General features: G+C 39.0%; 1 protein-coding gene across 1 annotated transcript in view; it reads right to left on the reverse strand.

The window, feature by feature from the left end:
• Positions 1–465: 465 nt before the first annotated feature.
• NOC3L (NOC3 like DNA replication regulator) overlaps positions 466–19,223 on the reverse strand; it is a 29,821-nt gene continuing 11,063 nt past the window's right edge. The window contains exons 7-21 of the mRNA XM_056130464.1: positions 18,635–18,796; positions 18,348–18,441; positions 16,351–16,526; positions 15,822–15,950; positions 13,360–13,491; positions 12,941–13,021; positions 12,524–12,624; positions 9,671–9,743; positions 9,333–9,396; positions 9,178–9,249; positions 8,268–8,449; positions 6,027–6,155; positions 4,772–4,869; positions 2,697–2,781; positions 466–2,067 (exon numbers count right to left, since the gene is read on the reverse strand). Coding sequence (XP_055986439.1) covers positions 1,939–2,067; positions 2,697–2,781; positions 4,772–4,869; positions 6,027–6,155; positions 8,268–8,449; positions 9,178–9,249; positions 9,333–9,396; positions 9,671–9,743; positions 12,524–12,624; positions 12,941–13,021; positions 13,360–13,491; positions 15,822–15,950; positions 16,351–16,526; positions 18,348–18,441; positions 18,635–18,796 — 1,707 coding nt within the window. The 3' untranslated portion in view covers positions 466–1,938. The remainder of the gene's footprint in view (positions 2,068–2,696; positions 2,782–4,771; positions 4,870–6,026; positions 6,156–8,267; positions 8,450–9,177; positions 9,250–9,332; positions 9,397–9,670; positions 9,744–12,523; positions 12,625–12,940; positions 13,022–13,359; positions 13,492–15,821; positions 15,951–16,350; positions 16,527–18,347; positions 18,442–18,634; positions 18,797–19,223) is intronic.

The following is a 19,223-nucleotide window of genomic DNA, read 5'->3' on the forward strand; positions in this document are numbered from 1 at the left end:
ACGGTTTGAGGCTCTTCATGTTCCTGGAGCGAGCAGACGCCATTGGGCTACACTAGCACTCGACAGGGATGGATGGAGACGTTACTGGCACCCGCTCGAGCAAATTGATGAGTAACGGGATGTCAAGTGATCAAGTGAGGTGACATATATCTGACACTGAGTTGGATAATATCACATTTTCAAAGTACCACTTGAGTAATTTGACTTCAGCATGCAAGATCACAGAACCTGAGGCTAAGTCTTACACCAGCTAATTTTTAAGTCATGAACACAGTAGTGAGTCCATAGTAAATGTGTACTGCTTACAGTTAATTATATTAAAGCTATAGTTTAGCGTAGCTTTCAAGTGTGTGTGTATGTGCTGCTGCTATATATGAAACACACTATACAAGGCTATACGTTAATGCACAAATCTCACATGCATTTCATCCTCAAATTCACACAGTTACACAAACATTAAGTATATATTTTCATTATAATTATATATGTAATAGTAAAATGCACAATGCAAGGCTGAAATAGTTGAATTCCTATTTTCAAGCTTTTTTAATGGTTTCTGCTGTCAAAGTGTAATTGTATTTACAAATTTAAAAAATGACTCTGTGACATGCATTGTTCAAGCTGACTGGAACAAAATCTTTGATCCTCCATATACCCATTAACAACATTCCTGGACTTCATGTTGTATCTATGGGTGCAGTAAATACATTTATAGGGGCTCAACCTGGCGATGCTCAGGGGTTACTCCAGGCTCTATGCTCAGGAAATACTCCTAGAGGTGCTCAGAGGACCATATGCAGTCCATGATCGGAATGGAACCAAAGGTCAGCTATGTACAAGGCAAGCACCTGAACTGATGTGGCAATCTCTCCAGCCCCCGAGCAAATGCTGAATCATATTTTTTAGCTGAATCATACCTGTCTCAGTACTTAATAAAAAAGCTTTTAAAAAAATCATATTAGAAACACTTTTTAAAGGTTAAGGTCAAGGTCTGGAATGCATGTCTTTGATTTTGACAATAACATAAAAACACTGCTTTATAAATACATTCATAATAGTACGCATTTCATGGATTTTTCCCCCTAGGAAAGAAAACCCTCTATTGCTACTATTTCTTCTTAAAATAGAATGAAAAGTTATTCTTTATTTTTAATCTAGATGCCAACCTTATATAATTTAGCTAATGCAGTAAATGCTATTCATTTTCTTTAAAAGGCCCAATTAGGTTACTTATTGAAGTGTATGACCCATTAAGAACCAATGAAACATTCCATGAACCTTGTAACAAATTTAAAGCTTCTTCTCTTCTCAGAGTCTTTGTAAGAATAAACTCAGGGGTTCAGTGAGACTTTGGAGAGGGTAGGGCACTTGCTTGCCTTGCTGATTCCAGTTCAATCCATGACACTGTAGATGGCCCCCCAAGCACTAGCCCCTAAACACCACCAGGTGTGGTTCAAACCAGTCTAGCTATCACACACGCACACACACCCCCCAAATATACTCCCTCAAATAGAGAATTTTTCTCACTTCAGCCTATGTGTTACATTAAAAATAAATATTTAATTCAATTATAAAGAGTAACAAAATAGTAAAAGGCATGTTCTTTTTATACTGTGCCTTCATTTTAATAATTTTAGTAAGTTCTGTTCCAAAGAACCTTTGGAAAAAGCTATCACTTGATATGTATACTGAATTTTTAATTTAAAAAAATCAGAATAGAGAAGAAATGCATAAACAGAGGTAGGGAGAAGTTTCTTCTTTCTAAACAAAATAATATTTTTCTGAATTGGGATGGAAACCTCCTATACCCAAAGGGTAATTCTTCCTCCTCCATTATTTCTTAAAAATTTTCTCTTGGAATAAAAAGTCCCACATGAACAGTATATCTTCTGTACAAACACACAAATATACAAGAAAGTCCACTTCTTCATTCTTCTACTACTGTAGGGATGTTTTCAAATATTTGGCAAAATCCAGAGGGAAATGAGTATCAACTTCATTGCAATGTCTTTTGATTTGCTGATTTAAATCTTCATTCAGTAATGAATCCCCTGGTAAAGCTTTATCCTAGAAAAGTTGAAAGTATGAGTTAAAAGGTCTTATAGGTTAGGGGACAGAGAGACAGTAAAGCAAGTACGATGCTTGCCTTACATGCAGCCAACCCAGGTTTGATCTCTGGCACCCATGTGGTCCCCTGAGCAGAAAGCCAAAAGTAAGCCAAAAAACAAAACAAAAAAGTTCTTATATATCATAAGCAAGAGCTGAAAGCCATGAGCAAAGTTGAAAAGACAACAACCAGGCCAGGAAGATAGCTCAAAGAGCTGGCGTGCATGCTTTGCAAGTGGAAGGTACAGGTTCAATTCCTAGTATTTCATGGTTACCAAGCACAGTCGGAAGCAGCTCACACACCACCAGGTATGGGTCAAAAAAATAAAAAAGAAAAGAAAACAGCAACAGCTGACCACAAGCTAATATATAATGAGGGAAAAAAAAGTGTGAGGTGCTAAGTGAGGTCTTTGCTGTATCCCATATTAAATGAAAAGGTTTTATAACTATCTCTATAGAATCCCAATACCTAATACTCAAACATCGGGAAAAGCCACTTAAAGCAACGGAGAATTATGGAATAATTTTTTTAAAGAGATAATTTAGCTGTCATTTCATCTTTAACAAAAATAGTGGTAAGTATCACATACCTTCCTTTTGGTGTTTGAAGATTCAACAGGAGGATTGAATGTCATTGCTGCCATACTGTAAGTCTCAAAAAGTTCTACAGCTGATCTACAATCACAAATTTTAGAAACGTGAAAGTGGTATCCATGTAAATTGAAAATAATTAAGTTGGATGTGGAGAATTGTTTATTCTAAGCTCACATATTTCAGCTACATTAAGCTACAACGTAATCCTACTTTTGAAACCGACACATCAACCACACACTCAGGTGAAATAAATCCTAAAATTCCCATGTATTGTCAACACCATCCAACTAAATTCAGAGAGCTCTGGTATTTAGATACAGATTTACACTGAGAGATGGCTGAATAAAGACCTCAAGCGCAACATGACTGAATTCTCAACTTAACCAATTATGTGAGCTACAACTAAATTTAACTTCAGTCAGGGATGTGAAGCATGGCGTTATTTACCCTGGACTGGATCAATCGATCAGATGTTGAAACATGACTATACGGCAGAAAAGGCTACAGAAGACAGAATACATACCTACATCATATAAATACTTAATGTAGTTCACATTCTACCTGAACTTTCTATCTGGGCAAGGGCCTAGAAGACCTGCAAGAAGGCTCATGTCTCTAATTCCAGTCTCCAGAAGATCACCGAGTCTCCTTTCTCACATCGTAAGGATAAATCAATTTCTCTCCTCACCTCAAAAAGGAAATGTCTAGCATAAATGAGGCAAATATTCTATTTCTGAACAACAATAACAACAAAACACCAGAAAAGGATCACGAAAGAGCCAAGTGACAAATATTTTTTTTTCTTTTTTTCCATGAGACAAGTAGGAAGTATGAGGAAAGAAAAAGGCAAATGACCATTTTATTATTTAGTAAGTTCAAAAGCTATCTGTATCTTACCTATCAGGGAAAAGATTTATTAAAAAAAAAAAAACTACAGATACAGTTTTTGCCTCAGGTAGAGGGAGAAGTTGCTAAGAATCACCACGCAAAAATATACACAAAGCTTGCCAAATTTCTCAATATTTCAAAAGAATTTAGAGATGTCTTTTTTGGGGGGTGGGGAGGGGTCAGGAAGTGCTCTCCTGGTGGTATAAAAGACTTATCCTAAGCTCTTCACTCAGGGGTCCTTCCTGGCAGGGCTCAAGGAACCATATGTGCAAGCACCCACCCCCCTATATACTCTGGCCCCTGCAGATGTCATTTTAGCTGAATTCCTTCAAGATTTAAAAGATAGTGGGCCCAGAGCAATGGTACGGGGTTAAGGTGCCTTCTTGCAGTCAACCCCAGTCCAATTACCAACACTGCGTATGATGCCCCTGCACCTCTAGGACTAACTCTTGAGCATGGCTGGGCAAGACTAAACCCCAAACCCCTCAAAAATAAAGATGGTAAACAGGTCAAGGGAAATGGCTCACAGGGCTGGAGCATGTGCGTATGCTGAAGCCCTGAGTTCATTCCCCAGAACCACATGGTCCCCCCAACCACCACCAGGTGCAGCCCACTCTCCTGAGCACCATGCCAGGAGTAGCTTCCAAGATCCCCAAAATAAAGGTAATGAGACACTAAATCAATTTTTGTTCAGACTCAGAAGAAGTCAGAAGAATCAGCCTGCTGGCCCACAGGCTGCATATCTGTGCTCTCTGAGTTAAAGAAACCCGTGGCTTACAGCAAGAAAAACCTATTGCAACATATTGATCCTAAGTGCTGGGAACATGGCAAGGATGTCTCTCAGACCTTTTCTCTGTTGTATAACTGAAGTACTTACTAACTGGTTTTGTTGGAAAATGCATCACCATCATATTTTTTCAACTTGTTAGTAATTATAAGCATTTCCAGAGAAAAAATTAGAAAAGACTCCTGTCCCACCTGGAAGAGAGTGAGGGGGACACTGTCCAAGTGCCCCACACAACAGGAGACCAAGGAAAAATAGCTGCCCTCCTCAGCAGTAAAGAGCGAGAGCAAATCCAGATAACTAAGTGGCACTTTCTCTTTCAGAAAGTCAGCAAAACAGACCTCTCAAGAGGTGATGATTGTAGTTTTATAATAATAAGGCCCTGCTGCTAAGTACTACCTTCGACTCAGCTCTGGCTTGAGTGCTTCAGAGCCCTCAGATGGAGCTCCAGCGATGAGGTGAGCGGCGAATCTCTGCACCACAGGATGGTAATGTCTCTGCAGGAGAAACAGGACAACCTCATCTCACACAGTTTTTCTGTCCTATTTTATAAAACGCCATAGCTAGCCAAAGCTCTTTGGAAAAAAGAAAATGTAGGTGTAATTCATGCGAACATCATTCCTTCAGAAAGATTATCTTTGTTCACAGGATTTAGAACACAAATCTGTCCGATGACTAACTCACCAACAATGTGGCTTAATCTTGCTTTTATAGGACAAAAAGAAAAACCACAAAGCAATTTCTCAAAGAGTAAAAAAAGTTTACAACAGACATTCCGGAAATGTTCTTTCTACAGATCCCACTCTAATCCAATTGCTACCTAAGTCTACGTGGATAGGAACCAATATAAATTGCACTTGGTAATAAAAAACAAAATTAAGGGCAAGAGAAATAGTATAATGAATGGGTGAGGTGTTTCCTGCACATGTGGCTGACCCAGGTTCAATCCCCAGCACCACATATAGTCCCCAGAGCATGATCACTCTGGGAGTGATCCCAGAGACAGGAATTAAGCCCTAAGAACTGCTGGATGTGGCCCAAAACACCAACATTAGCTTAAATTTTTTAAACCGAAATAAATTGAAACATACAAAAAGCAAAATAAATCTTCTATCCCAAATAATGTTAGAAATATTTCATGAAATCTTCCAAACACCACCCTACAATACTGTCATTTTCTGCTTCCTTGGTAAAATCTACCTGGAAGCCAGGGATGTGGCTCAACAGTGAAAAAGCATGTTTTGTGTTTGAGGTATGACATGGGTTAGCCCATGACCCCGCCCCTCAAAAAATGTATCTCAACATCTTAAGTATTAAGAGAGGGGGCGGTAAACACGGAACAGGCTAAGCACATGCCTTGCATTTCAGAGACCTAATTTCGAGCGAATGTACCATATGGTCCCCAAGAACCACCAGGAACAACTCTGAGCCCATAGGCAGCAGTAGCTCCTGCACATCGTCACACATGGTCTCAAAACAAACAAAAAGAACAGTGAGAGCAAAGTGAAATGCAGATCACTAAACAGCAACTTAAGAGGCGGTTCCAGAACAAAATTTACTCAGTACACTAGCAATAACATCTGCTGGGGAGAATACATTAAAACAATCACACACTCGCAAAAAGCAAAGTTAAGGTAGACAGGGCCACTCTTACCCTTAGTGCATGCAATTCCCACAGAGCAGAATTCTGAGCATTACAATACTCAGGTTCGTCCAGTTCAGGGAGGAAAACCCCACTTCCATGTGACTCATTGTCAAGCAAAAGATCTGTTTTCGGAAAAGTCTGCCAAAATGCCACATAAAAAGAATTAGTTATATCAACATTGGTCATTTCAAAGTAATGCCATTGGACTCTGTACTGTTATCCATAAGAACTGAGTATATGGACTTTATACCTAGTAAAATTTTAAAATTTTAAGTTGCTATCGAGAGAAGAGTATTTCCTCTTGCCTTGCTCCAGAAAGAAGTTTACCTTGTAAAAGAAAACCAGATAATTTTTCTAGTGACTTTGAAAATCTAAGTAGAGAATTACAGAGACACAAGTAGAAGTCTACTTACTATAGTATCATTTGTACTTGTAATAGCAAAAAGGAAAACTATCTTTCAAAAGAAAAATTCAGGGAAAGAGCTTTATTTTGGGGCTGGAGTGATAGCACAGCAGATAGGGTATTTGCCTTGCACGCAGCCGACCTGGGTTCGATTCCCAGCATCCCATATGGTCCCCCAAGCACCGCCAGGAGTAATTCCTGAGTGCAGAGCCAGAAGTAACCCCTGAGCATCACTGGGTGTGACTCAAAAAAGAAAAAAAGAGCTTTATTTTTTTTCTTGGAAGTTCCAGTAATCAAACCCAGGTCCTCAACATGTGTAAGGTAACATGTGTAAGGCAAATCCTCAACATATGCTGAACATGTGTGTGTGAGTGTGTGTGTGGGGGAGGGGGGAGGAAGGGGTGCTCAAGCAGTTACTCCTGGTAATGCTCAATAAACCATAAGTGATGCTGTGAATAGAACCAATCATATGTACAGCAAGCACCTTATTTCCTGTTCTATTTCTCCATCTAAAGAAAAACTGTGGTAAATCACCTGCCTTGCATATATGAGGCCTTGGGTTCAAACCCTATTACCTCATGTCAATACTACCCCAACAGCATTGCTGAGTATGTATAGGTCCCACAACACTGATAACATAAACACATAAGAGATCAATGCAAAGAAGCCTATAAGCTATCTTTGGACCCCACCCCGCTGTCACTGACTAGCAGTGCCCATTAGTCAAGTGGTCAATCTTTCTGAACTTCTTTCCCCATCTGTAAAACAGGAGCAATGGTAGCTACCTCACAATATCATAAAAATGGAGATGATTTTTGTAAAGCATTTTTACCACGGCAAGTACATAGAAGAAACTATGTGTTTAGGGCCAAAAAGATGAACAACATGAAAGGGACTTGCCCTGCATGCAGTTGACCTGGGTTGGATACCCAGCACCACATAAGATGCCCTGAGCCCCACCAGAAAATACCTGAACACAGAGCCAAGAATAAACCCAGAGCAAAGCCAGGTGTGGCCCCAAAACAAAAACAAAGAACAACAACAACAACAACAACAACACACACACACATACAAGTGTTCACTACTATTAAATGCTCACAAAAAGTTGCAGATGCCAGGGACAGTGCAAGGGGATGCACCACATGCCTGGCATGCACCAGGCCCTCAGTTTGATTCATGGCACCACACACACCATCCCTTCCCTTCCAATCCACAGGACTCAGTAGTCCTTGAACACGACCCATTTAATCTATAGAGTCAGTGTGATTCTCACCAGAGGTAGCCAGGTTCTTCTCCAAGCACTGTTTGCAAGGCCTTTCTGCCCCTCTCCCATCCCAGGGTTGTAGAACATTAATATTTTTCATAATCCCATTAATTCTCTTACACTAAAAAAAAGTGTTGCTTTATGATACGCTTTTATATATGAATAGTTTTAAAGTCTGGCGCAGGAAAGATAGTGCAAAGGTGAAGTTGCTTGCCTTGCATCCCACCAACCCTGATTTGAATCCCTGATACCACACGTGGTCTCCAAACCCAATCAGGAGTCAGTCACTCCAGAGCTAAGAGGCAGAATCAGCCTCTTAGCACCACTGGGTGTGGCCCCAAGCCCACACCAACCACTTGCTCCAATGCACCCCCCCCCCCAAAAAAAAACAAACAAACTGGAAGAAATAAATCTGTCTACCTCTAGACAGGACAGTATCATTTGGACAGAATGACTTCTGTTATAACTTCCATACTTAGTGCCTGACTCTGATACAAATTTGAATCACAGTTACAGACACGCATCAAAATACCATTAGCACACTACAACAGCGTCGCTTTGTCCACGTGCACACAGTACTTACATGCATCAATATCCTGTTGGTTGCTAAAATGCCAATGCTTGAGTTTGGAAGAACATGAAGAGCAAGCGTACAGAGGCGCTTGATGAAGGCAAGAGCTCGCTGCAAAGAAACCTGCTTTCGGCGCTTGGTTAGCATGACATCAAGGCACTGGAGCACAATCTCAACACCTTCGTTGGTAGCACCTGTAACAGCAGAGAAGGGCTTCAGAGCTGCTCTAAGTACGTTTTCATTACGCAGCTTCACTAGGCACCAGGAAAACGCAAAGAGAACTGCTGTGCCTGAGCTAAATAATTTTGTAATGAATGGAGCATGGCTACACTACTCACAAGAGGAGAAGGGCTAGCCTGCCCTCTCTAGTTAATGCCAAAGACTTATGCTCTCCCAAGTGCTACAAAAAATTAATACAGACATGTGCCACGGGCAAGCCCATTTTATACGCCTATTCCCACTTGTCATTTTCCAATGAGGATGATTCTGATCACAATGTAGTCTTAAAATAGAACTATTTATTAACACAATTCTAGCTATCAGACAAATAGTATAGCAAGTAGTACAGCACTTGCCTTGTACCCAGATAACTCTAGTTTTTTTCCAGGCACTGCATACAGTCCCTGAGCACAGCTAGTAGGAGTAACCCTTAAGCCGGGTGTGAATCCACCCCCCCCACCCCCAAAAAAAACAGTGAAAATAAAATAAATAAAATCACATTATTGGGACTTGAAGAGATTGTACTGGAGTTAACCTTACATGAAGCCAACCTGCAGTCTGACCCCTGGGCTCATGGGAAACACCAGGGGAGAGCCCTAAGCAAAGAGCCAGGAATAAACCCTGAGCACCACTGGGCTCAAAACATCAGAACACTTTTTGCAAAACAGAAAGAAAAATAAAACCACTATCTCAACATACATACCTGCGTGTAGCTTGAACAGTGTTTTATAAAGATGTGTATAGAATTTCATTGGATCGATATTCAGAACATCACCTTGGGAAATGACAACAAACTCCAATTAGGTGTGTTACAGCTTCATAGGTGAAAAACATAAAATTATTTAAGAAAATTCTTACCTTGCCCAGAAAGTATATGAAAAGCAGTCTGGACACAGTGAAAACTTTCTTGATAGCTTAGGTTCTAAAAAATATTATTATATTATTATTATTATTATTATCAACAGTAATGACCATTTTCTCTTTAAAAGCAATTCATGGGGCTGGAGAGATAGTACAGCAGGTAGTGTGCTTCCCTTGCACATGGCTGACCCGGGTTCTATCCTGGCATCCCATATGGTCCCCCAAGTACCACCAGGAGTGATCCCTGACTGCAGAACCAGGAGTAACCCCTGAACAATGCCAGGTGTGGCCCAAACCACCCCCCCAAAATAGAAATTTATTAATTAGCTACTTACACCAGACTCAATGAGAGAATGCAGAACTATTAATAAATCATCAAAGAACTCCACATTGATAAGATGAGCAAACCTAGAATCAAATAAAACTCAATTAAAAGTGACTTTAAAACAGGGAAGGGGCTGGAGAGATAGCACAACGGGTAGGGCATTTGCCTTGCATGCAGCCGACCCGGGTTTGATTCCCAGCATCCCATATGGTTCCCTGAGCACCGCCAGGAGTAACTCCTGAATGCAGAACCAGGAGTAACCCCTGTGTATCGCCGGGTGTGACCCCCCCACCCAAAAAAGGGGAGAGGAAAAAAAAGCACAGAGCTTGATTAAAAAGCTATGTTTCTATGTAATAAACCTTTTTCAAAATGTTATTATGAGGAGATGATGACTGAAACTCTTTGGTGGGGAGATACAAGAGGGTTTTAGGCTATTCCTAGCTCTGTGCTCAGGAGTGAGCCCTGGGGGTGCTTGGAGACCACATAAGGTTCCTGAGATCAAACAGATTGGCTGCATTCCAAGGTAAGCACCTTAAAACCCCTTTTAATCAGCTTTCTGGCCCCAAAGACTGATACTTCTAATTAATTCAAATTGAACTTTTTTAGTGCACTAACATGGAGACTACACTCAACAGGAATCTCTGAGGCACTAAAGGAACTAAAACTGCTTCAAAGATACTTCTGTCCTTACAAAGAAAGACTTTGCTTACAAACAAAACAAGCAACTTCCCCAATGAAAGCTACCAGATGTCACACACTGTTGCAAGTTTTAAAGGAACTAAGAGAATCAGTCTGTTTCTGGGGAAACAGGCAGTAGGAAAAGGGAAAGGAGGAAAGACCTGCTATTTTTAAGATCACAAAGGGGGCAGACGGCTCACAGGGCTGTAGCGCAGACCGTACATGCAGAAGCTGGGATTCACTTCCCAGTAACTGCATGGTTCCTGAGCACTGCTTCGAAGCACCTCTGAACACCAACACTATGGCCCAAAAATCAAAATTAAAAAAAAAAAAAACTTCTAAGAAAGAAAGAACATGAAATTTGTCCAGTGATAACTGAAATCACTCAACTGCTAAAAATGAAGAATTGTAAGAGCTATTAAATGTCAGCACACACTGTAAGCTATTAAATATAAGGTGTTGGCCAGGCATGTAGCTCAGTGGTAGACAGCTATTTATAAAACATACGAAGGCAGGAACAGTAGCTCGAAGGGCTGGAGCGCGTGCTTTGCATGTGGGAGGCCCAAGGTTTCCGCATGGGCATCCTATGGTTCCAAGCACTTGTAAGCAGCCCCAGGGCACTGCCAGATATGGATCCCTTAAATAATGTAGAGTAGAGGCCCTCCCGTTGATCATCGATTTGCTCGAGCGGGCCCAGTAACGTCTCCATTGGAGACTTTGTTGTTACTGTGTCTGGCATATCGAATACTCTCGGTAGCTTGCCGGGCTCCCCTTAAATAATAAAAGTTAAAAATAAATAAACAAGTATACCCTCTGATCTGACAATATGTGCACACGAGTGTTTCAGGATACATCCAATGCAGCATAGGAGACAGAACAGATAAGTCTCCATAAAAATAAAGTACTATACTTTTTAAAAAGCAAACCAAAAAAGCTTAACATGAATGGAAAGATACCCAGAACAACTGCCAATGACAAAATGCAATCCACAAAATATACATTGCATGATTTCATTTGTGAGAAAGAAGGCCGGAAGGCAGAGTTATATACACAGGAGAATCTATGGTTTTTTAGTTTTATATAGTTTTCTTCATCATTTAAGTTTTCTGAATGAGTTTCCCACCCAGCGACCCACATCCCCAACACGTTGGTCATGAGGAAGCAGGACTTCAGCTCAAAGGGCTGGAGCTCATGCTTTGCACAATGCCACTGCAAGTTCAATCCCCAGTATGACAGTCCTCCTCACCTCCAGTATGGCCAGGTGAGGCTTGGCCCACGAGTACTACAGGACCCAAGAACTGAACAGTCAAGTCCCAGCACCAGGCCATGGATCACCATGACTAGCCTCTGAGCACTACTGGGGCGGCCCCTCCAAATAAGATTTACTGGTCAGTGAAAACATAAATATAGTGGTCTCTTATCTGACTAATCTCCCTCTGTGTTTCTGCAATAACAAGGCCACATTACCTTGGAAGAGCATTCCATTGCCAGAGAGCTTCAGGCATTAGGAATTTCTTATAACTGAGCAGAATCTGCCATTTCTGAATTTTCCAACCTCTAATCCTATTCCTAAAGCCCTGCTACCCAACACAGGCAGCCACATGTTAAACCTACCAGACTGTAATATGTGGCAAGTCGATACTGAAACAGCAGGTAAGTGTTAGATAAATGTGTAAGAAAATACACATTTTCAAAGATAGGAAGAAAAGAATGTGAATTATCTTGTTAATGTTTTAATGCTGTCAAAAACAGTATTCTGGGTAAACTGAGTACAAACAGCCTACTAAAAATAATTTCACTTGTTCCTTATTACTTCTTTCATGTGGCTAACAGAAAACTTTCAGTACAGAGATAGTTCCCATAACATTTCCATTGCACAGTGTTGTTCTATAGGCTACCACAACCTGGAATAACCTCTAAGCATCGCCACAGGGGCCCCAAAACAAAAGAGCAACAAATATTAAAAAAATGAATGAGAAGAACCAGGGAGATGGTCGAAGGGCTGGAGCCTGGGTTCTATCCCTGCTCATACACCCTGAGCATTTCTGGGAGTTGCCTGAGCCCCATAGGGTCTAAGAACTAAAAAGAGAACAGAAAAAACACTAGGTCGTCATTTAGTGAGCCCTGTTTGAAATTCAGGTGTCTGTTTAGAATCTAAGAAAGCTGTAACCTACACAGCCCTTACTTGGCAAGACCTTCTAGTACTGCTGGCAGGAGAGGTGACCGCTGGGCCTTCTTCAGTATTCTGAAGTACGTTACAAACACAATGTTCAAAGTCTCTGTGTGCTGACAGAAGAAACAGACAAAAAGATTTCAGTATGACCTGATGTATTTTCTCCTGAGTTACCATAACTGTGACTTCCAAAGCTCCACTCTGCCATCCAACCCCACTCTTAAGTTTCAGGCATTCCAACAAACTGGAATGAAAATACACATCCTCTGGTTTCGTGAAGCTGGCACTAAGCGCACCATGACTTACCTAAGACATGCCTAAGCTTCATTAAGAAAACCAAAACTACATAACTATAAATTGAAATAGTAAATCTCTAAAAATAATTTTAAGCATCACATTTTAAAAGCACAAGAAAGTGAGGCTGCCTACCAGTTTAAGTTTTTTCTCTGTACTCTCTGAAGCTTCTGCCTCCCGAAGTTCTCGTTCCAGTTTCTCTTCTGCTTTCTTCCACTGAAAAAGAATTTTTTTTTAAAGATACCACAAGTGAAGAAAAAAGTTTCAGAGACAAGATACATAATTTTTACAAAAACTCTTTCAATAATACCACAGATTGTGAATACAAATTAGGCAAGATAGAAAAACATGTCTTAGAAGCACAAATCCCCCCCCCACAAAAAAATCTTCATTAGTCTTTTTTGCTAATGAAATGCCAATTATACTTATCTAATAAAACATTCCTTTGCAATACCTGAGATTAAAATTCTCTTAAATTTTCAAATGCTTTTGCAATTTTTACTATACTTCAACTATTTTCATCTAAAGTTAAACAAACAGGAAATAAATCAAACCTTTCTCTGCATTCTTGATAGAGTTTTTCTCTTTTCCTTAAAAGTCATGAATTTTTTTGGTTTATTAATGTCTTCGGTATCTTTTTTCACTTCAATTTCCTTGATTCTTAGACACAAGAATGTTTTTAACATCTAATATTGATGAAAACACAAACATACAGCTTAGTCTTTGATAACTCTTAAAAACTTTATGCTGAAAAATAAGCAGTTGGCAACGTTTACTTTCTTCCATCATGAAAACACTGAAACATCTCTCATCATATTTCACTCAAAATTCTATAATTGTTTTGCTAAATATGATTCATAATTTGTGCATATGAAAGAACACCTGTATTTGGCTAGTACCAAATTAATGTCATTTTGCAGTTTAATGAATATAAGAAAGGGACAAATAGCAGATACACCAGAAAAAGGTCTAGATCAAAATGGGAGACTTTAACATATATTAGATAGTTCTAAACAAGCGTCACTGACAAAACCAGCTTTGGTTTCACAGAATATTAGATGATTAATTTTCATCTTTTTATTCCCAATTTAAACAAAAAAAATGAAAAGAAAAGCTACTCATTTTAAGATAATTTACTTTTCTTTAAGCATTAAGTCAATGGGCCTGAGATTCAGCAAACAACAGAATCACCCAGAGCTCTTGTTAGAAGACAAATAGCTGAGTCCCATTCCCAGAGTGTGAGTCAAAGGTCTGAAATGGTGCACCCAAATCTGTACTTTGGAGGAGGCCAGAGGGAATGCCAAATGGGCTGATCACATGCAGAGCTGGGTCGACTACCAGCACCTCAAAGCCCCCAACACTAGGGAATAATCCTGGCACAGAAGTGACTGTGGGGCCAGAGCAACAGTACAGTGGATGCCGACCCAGGTTCAATTCCCGGCATCCCATATGGTTCTCCAGCACTGCCAGGTGTGATTCCAGAGTGCAGAGCCAGGAGTAACCCTTGAGCATCACCACTGAGACCCAAAAACCAAAACCCCCCCCAAAAAATTGACTGTAAGTCATTCAGAGTATCAATTTGATTATTTTGTAGGTATTCTAAGTGTTTCTCACCTAACAATAACTCAAGGAATTCAATGTATAGTCAACTCATCTTTGTCAAAAAGCGCTTTGTGTCAGATGTACACAGTGGAGAAAGGATAGTCTCTTCAATTAATGATACTAGGAAAACCAGCAAGCTATCTCTATCTTGGAAGAAACACCTCTCACCAGAATCAACTAAAAATGGACGAGAGACTTAAATGTAAGCCTTGAAACTTAAAACTCCTAGGCAAAAAACAAAAGGGAAGCACCTTGGGGCTGGAGCAATAGCATAGCAGGTAGGGCATTTGCCTTGCATACCACCGACCCGGGTTCGATTCCCAGCATCCCATATGGTCCCCTGAGCACCACCAGGGGTAATTCCTGAGTGCAGAGCCAGGAGTAAGCCCTGTGCATCACCGGGTGTGACCCAAAAGGCAAAATAATAAAAAAATAAAAAATAAATAAATAAAAGGGAAGCACCTTAACAAATGATCTTAGCAATTAATTTGGGGGTAAGACATCAAAGTACAGGCAACAAAAGCAAAAGAAGTGGAACTTATATCAAACAAAAAAGCTTCCGCAAAGCAAAGGAGAGATCAACAAAAGGAAAAGGCAAGAAATGGAACAGGAAAAAAATATTTGCAAATCACGTCTGATAAAAGTTAACAGCCAAAAAACAAATGAACTCATACAACTCTATACCAAAACATCAAAGAATCAAAATATTCTCTTTTATACAATTAAAACAGCAAAATATCTACAGATAATTCAGCAGTCCATCAAGCAGAAGGCTAAAGGTTCTATATACATATAATGAACTACTATGGCTAACATTAACAATATTGGAGAGATATATATAAAATCAATATATATTTATATATATAAAATGAAAATACCATCTCTTCAGCTCCAGAATAGCTTCTATAGTATAAAATCATTTTTATTTTAAAACACAAGCAAGTATATATGTCTATATCTGCTTATAAAAATATATACAATACATACCAACCTATTAAGAGGAATTATTTATTTTTGCGGACTTGAATCACTTTCTTTATTATTTCTATAAAAATTCAGTTCCTCATAAAAACTGAAAATTAAGTTTGTTTTTTTTTAAGTTTTATGTTTCGTTTTGTTTTGTTTTTGAGCCACAACATGCAGGATGCTCAGGGATCACTCCTGATGGGGTGATGCAAGTTGAACCTGGGTCAGCTGCTTGCAAGGGAAGTGCCCGAACCCTGAACTACCTAGTCCCCAATTAACTTTGCGACTTTAAAAAAAAAAAGTTGGGGATGTGGCTCAAGTGGATGAGTATGTGCCTTGTATACCACCACCAGATGTGGTTCCCAAATCCCTTTGGGTGCAGCACAATGCCTAAATTAATAAAAAAGGTGAATAGCAAAAAAAAAAAAAAAAAAAAAAAAAGGCTTACCTCTGGTCTAACATCATAATTTCTGCCTTTCACAAATCCAGATATCACTTTGATTACACCGAGGGAAGCTTGGCCTAATTTATCTTGTTTAAAGAGCTTCTTGACTGCCTCACAACACATTTCAGATATCTGAAAAATAAAGTGTTACACGACACTTGAGAAATCGTGTTTTTCCACGTTGGTACTACTAACATTTTGAGTTAGGCAATTCTTCACTGCAGGGAGAGCTATCCTGTCTGTACAAGAGAGTGGTAGAAGTCTTTCCGATCCTGACCCATTAGATACTAGTTGATGCCTCCTACCCCCAAAGTCACAGCAAAACTTCCTACAGACAAAATGTAATGTTTCCTGGGCAAAAAGGCTGATTAATTCCTATATTCAAAACCCACTGGGCTTCTATGTAATTTTTTTAAAGAGACAATGTTTTTCCCAATTAATTGCCCCAAAGGAAATGAGAGGGAAAAATAACATGGTCTGTTAATTTTCTGTTAAGGGTGACAGCCACAACACCTTATTTAGAGCAACATACCGATTTTGACACATCATTCATGAGAGGGACAATCAATACAATGATGTTGTTGTGAAAGTTGAAATGAGGTAACGCCACCAACAGTTCACACAGACTCTTCACAGCCACCTCTGCCAATCCTTTGTATGCCTTTAAGGAAACCACATTACTTTTCTTCAGTTTTCTTTGCTTCCAGTCTAATCAAAAGATAACTGCAGTTATTTACTTTACTCTTGATGAAAACTATAACAAGCTTTTTAAAGGTAATATACAATATGAAAATTCAATGCACTGTTCTTAAAAGAATTGCATCTACATATATTTAAGCAAAAGCACAAATGTTACTTGTAAAAAGTGTCCATATCAATCCACCCTGATTCCTGCCATATAATGACAAGAACATTAACTTTCCATATATTTTTATTTATGAATAGGGTCACAAGGAGTAAAAAAATGAGTGCAAAGAGGTCAAGATAGCTTAAAGAAATCCTTAGTCTGGGTTCTATTAAGGCTATCCCCAAAATACCAAATTCTAAATCAGGAAGTCTGGGTTCAAATCTTATTTAACCAAATTCTCTGAGCTTCATCTCTTTTATATTCTCCAAGTTCTAAGACTCCAAGACTCTATAGCACTGTTTTCCCTGAAACTTCTTATTAGGGTATGTTTACTCAGGAGATCCTAAAACAATTTAAATTCTCCTTCAAAGGAACAGATGGATCACAATACCCCGTTAATAGAAATGTTATTGAAGATAATCTGGTTTTTCTAAGTTTAGACAATAGTACAAAGTCCTCCTTCAACATACACAGCGATGTGAAAAGAGTAGAGATGAGATAGTACCTTTGTTTTAAAATTGCTAATATAAGTTATATATTATATATATGAATATAATTCTTTTCCTCAGACCATGTTCACCATAAGAACATTACCTTCTACTTACATAAATCTGGTAAGACTTCACAATGAACAAATTAACAAATAAGCAAAATGTATACACACAACGGAGCATTATTCAGCCTTACAGAAATTCTGACACAAGTTGTACATTTGGAAAAATGAGATTTGAGGATTAAATCTTGAAGACATTCTAAGTGAAATCAGGCCAACACAAAGAACAAACAGTGCCATTCCACTTCCTGCTACCCCACCCTATCCTACCAAGTGTCCTCCAAGTCTTGTGCTCTGGTTCCCACTTATCTGATTTCACCTACAACATCCCCCCTTCCCCCTCCCCCGAATACCCTGAGGGTCCTCAGGAGGCCAAATGGCCCCCAGTAAAGAAACACTGGAGGAGGTAATTTTAATCTCTTGCCCACACATGCTCAATAAAACATAAAACAAAATGTTTGGTACAAGAATTTATGATTATCAGGGGCTGGAGCAATAGATAGCACAGCGGGTAGGGTGTGCCTTGCACTCAGCCAACCTGGGTTCGATTCCCAGCATTCCACATGGCTCCCCCGAGCAGCTCCAGGAGTGATTCCTAAGTGCAAAAGGAGGAGTAACCCCTGAGCATTGCTGGGTGTGACAGGAAAAAAAAAAGGCAAAAAAAAGAAAAAAGAATTTATGATTCCCAATAAATGATCCTTAAGTACATTTTCAAGGCATTCACTACATTCCAAGTTATCCTTCTTCCCTGACTAGCTCTTCAAACAATGAACAGTAAAATAAAGTTTCAACTATTCATAAATTCAAGAAATTTGCTAGCACTTAATAGGTAAAAGACCATCAAATAATACTAATAAAAATAAAATAGTGTCTAGCACAGGTTATGCATAATTCTAAGTACTTTATATCTATAGATTAGTTACTTCTTAGAGTAAGTAAATACTATTATTCTTCCCATTTTAGAAAAACTGAAACACACGGAGATTAATTTATTTCCTCTTGTAAAAATATTAAGTGATGGCCAAGATTTAAACCCCAGAAGTCTCAACACACCACAACGGAGAAAGAATTCACCTTACTCACCAAAACTATGTATGTTACATGTATGTTCAAGACACATTTAATATACCTTTAACCATTTGTTCCAGGTTCTCCAAATAAAACTTGTATTGGCTAACTAAGCCTTCTTCAAATTCTCTTAGCCTTTGAGTCTCTTTGCGGATCTGAAAAGATCAAAAAAGACCAACCTCTTTTTTAAATCAAAATAATGAAATGCTTAAATTAGCAGAAAATGTGAATGCCTAGTATATACCTAGTCCTATTAAAAAACAAAAAGCCAAAAAGCTATACCATTCTCTCACTCTATCTCTCCAAAATCTTATGTTTCTTTGTGTAGTAATCATTTTGAGTAATTACCTTAATAGATTTTTCTGCTTCTGTTAGGGGTCGTATCTTATATGAAGGAGTAATGTCTTTAAATAACTCCATTAGAGAAACTACTGCCAGCTTTCGAATAGTAACAGCCACATCCGGATCCTGTTCCATGAGCATGGAACGTATTTCTTTCAATTTTTTAATCTGTTTTGAAAAAGAAGTATAAAAGACTAGATTAATCATAGTAAAACACTCGAGAACAAAAGACAGTAACCCCAAATCTAACGGAATTCACACCCTAACTCTTAATTTAGACAAGGCAAACACAACTCTAGCCATTGTGGAAATTATCACAAAAATCACTACAGTTGTGAACTAAATATATTTCTTAAAGGCTAATCATATTTTTTAGGAAAAACAGTAAGACAAAGCCAGCAAAAACACTCCCACAAGAGCTGGGGGTGTGGGGTCATGGAGAACACCCAAATTAATCACATTTTGGTTAAAGAAATTAAAAAACTGATGCCAGCACCTACTTGTATATATAATTTGTATGAAATGTGTATGAGTATCCAGAGTTAATGATAAGCTCAGGTCCAATCTAGTGGCTGGTAAAATCTGGAGAAAGAGC

Source organism: Sorex fumeus, unplaced genomic scaffold (genome assembly GCF_029834395.1).
Source record: "Sorex fumeus unplaced genomic scaffold, SorFum_2.1 ptg000078l, whole genome shotgun sequence".
NCBI lineage: Eukaryota > Metazoa > Chordata > Mammalia > Eulipotyphla > Soricidae > Sorex > Sorex fumeus.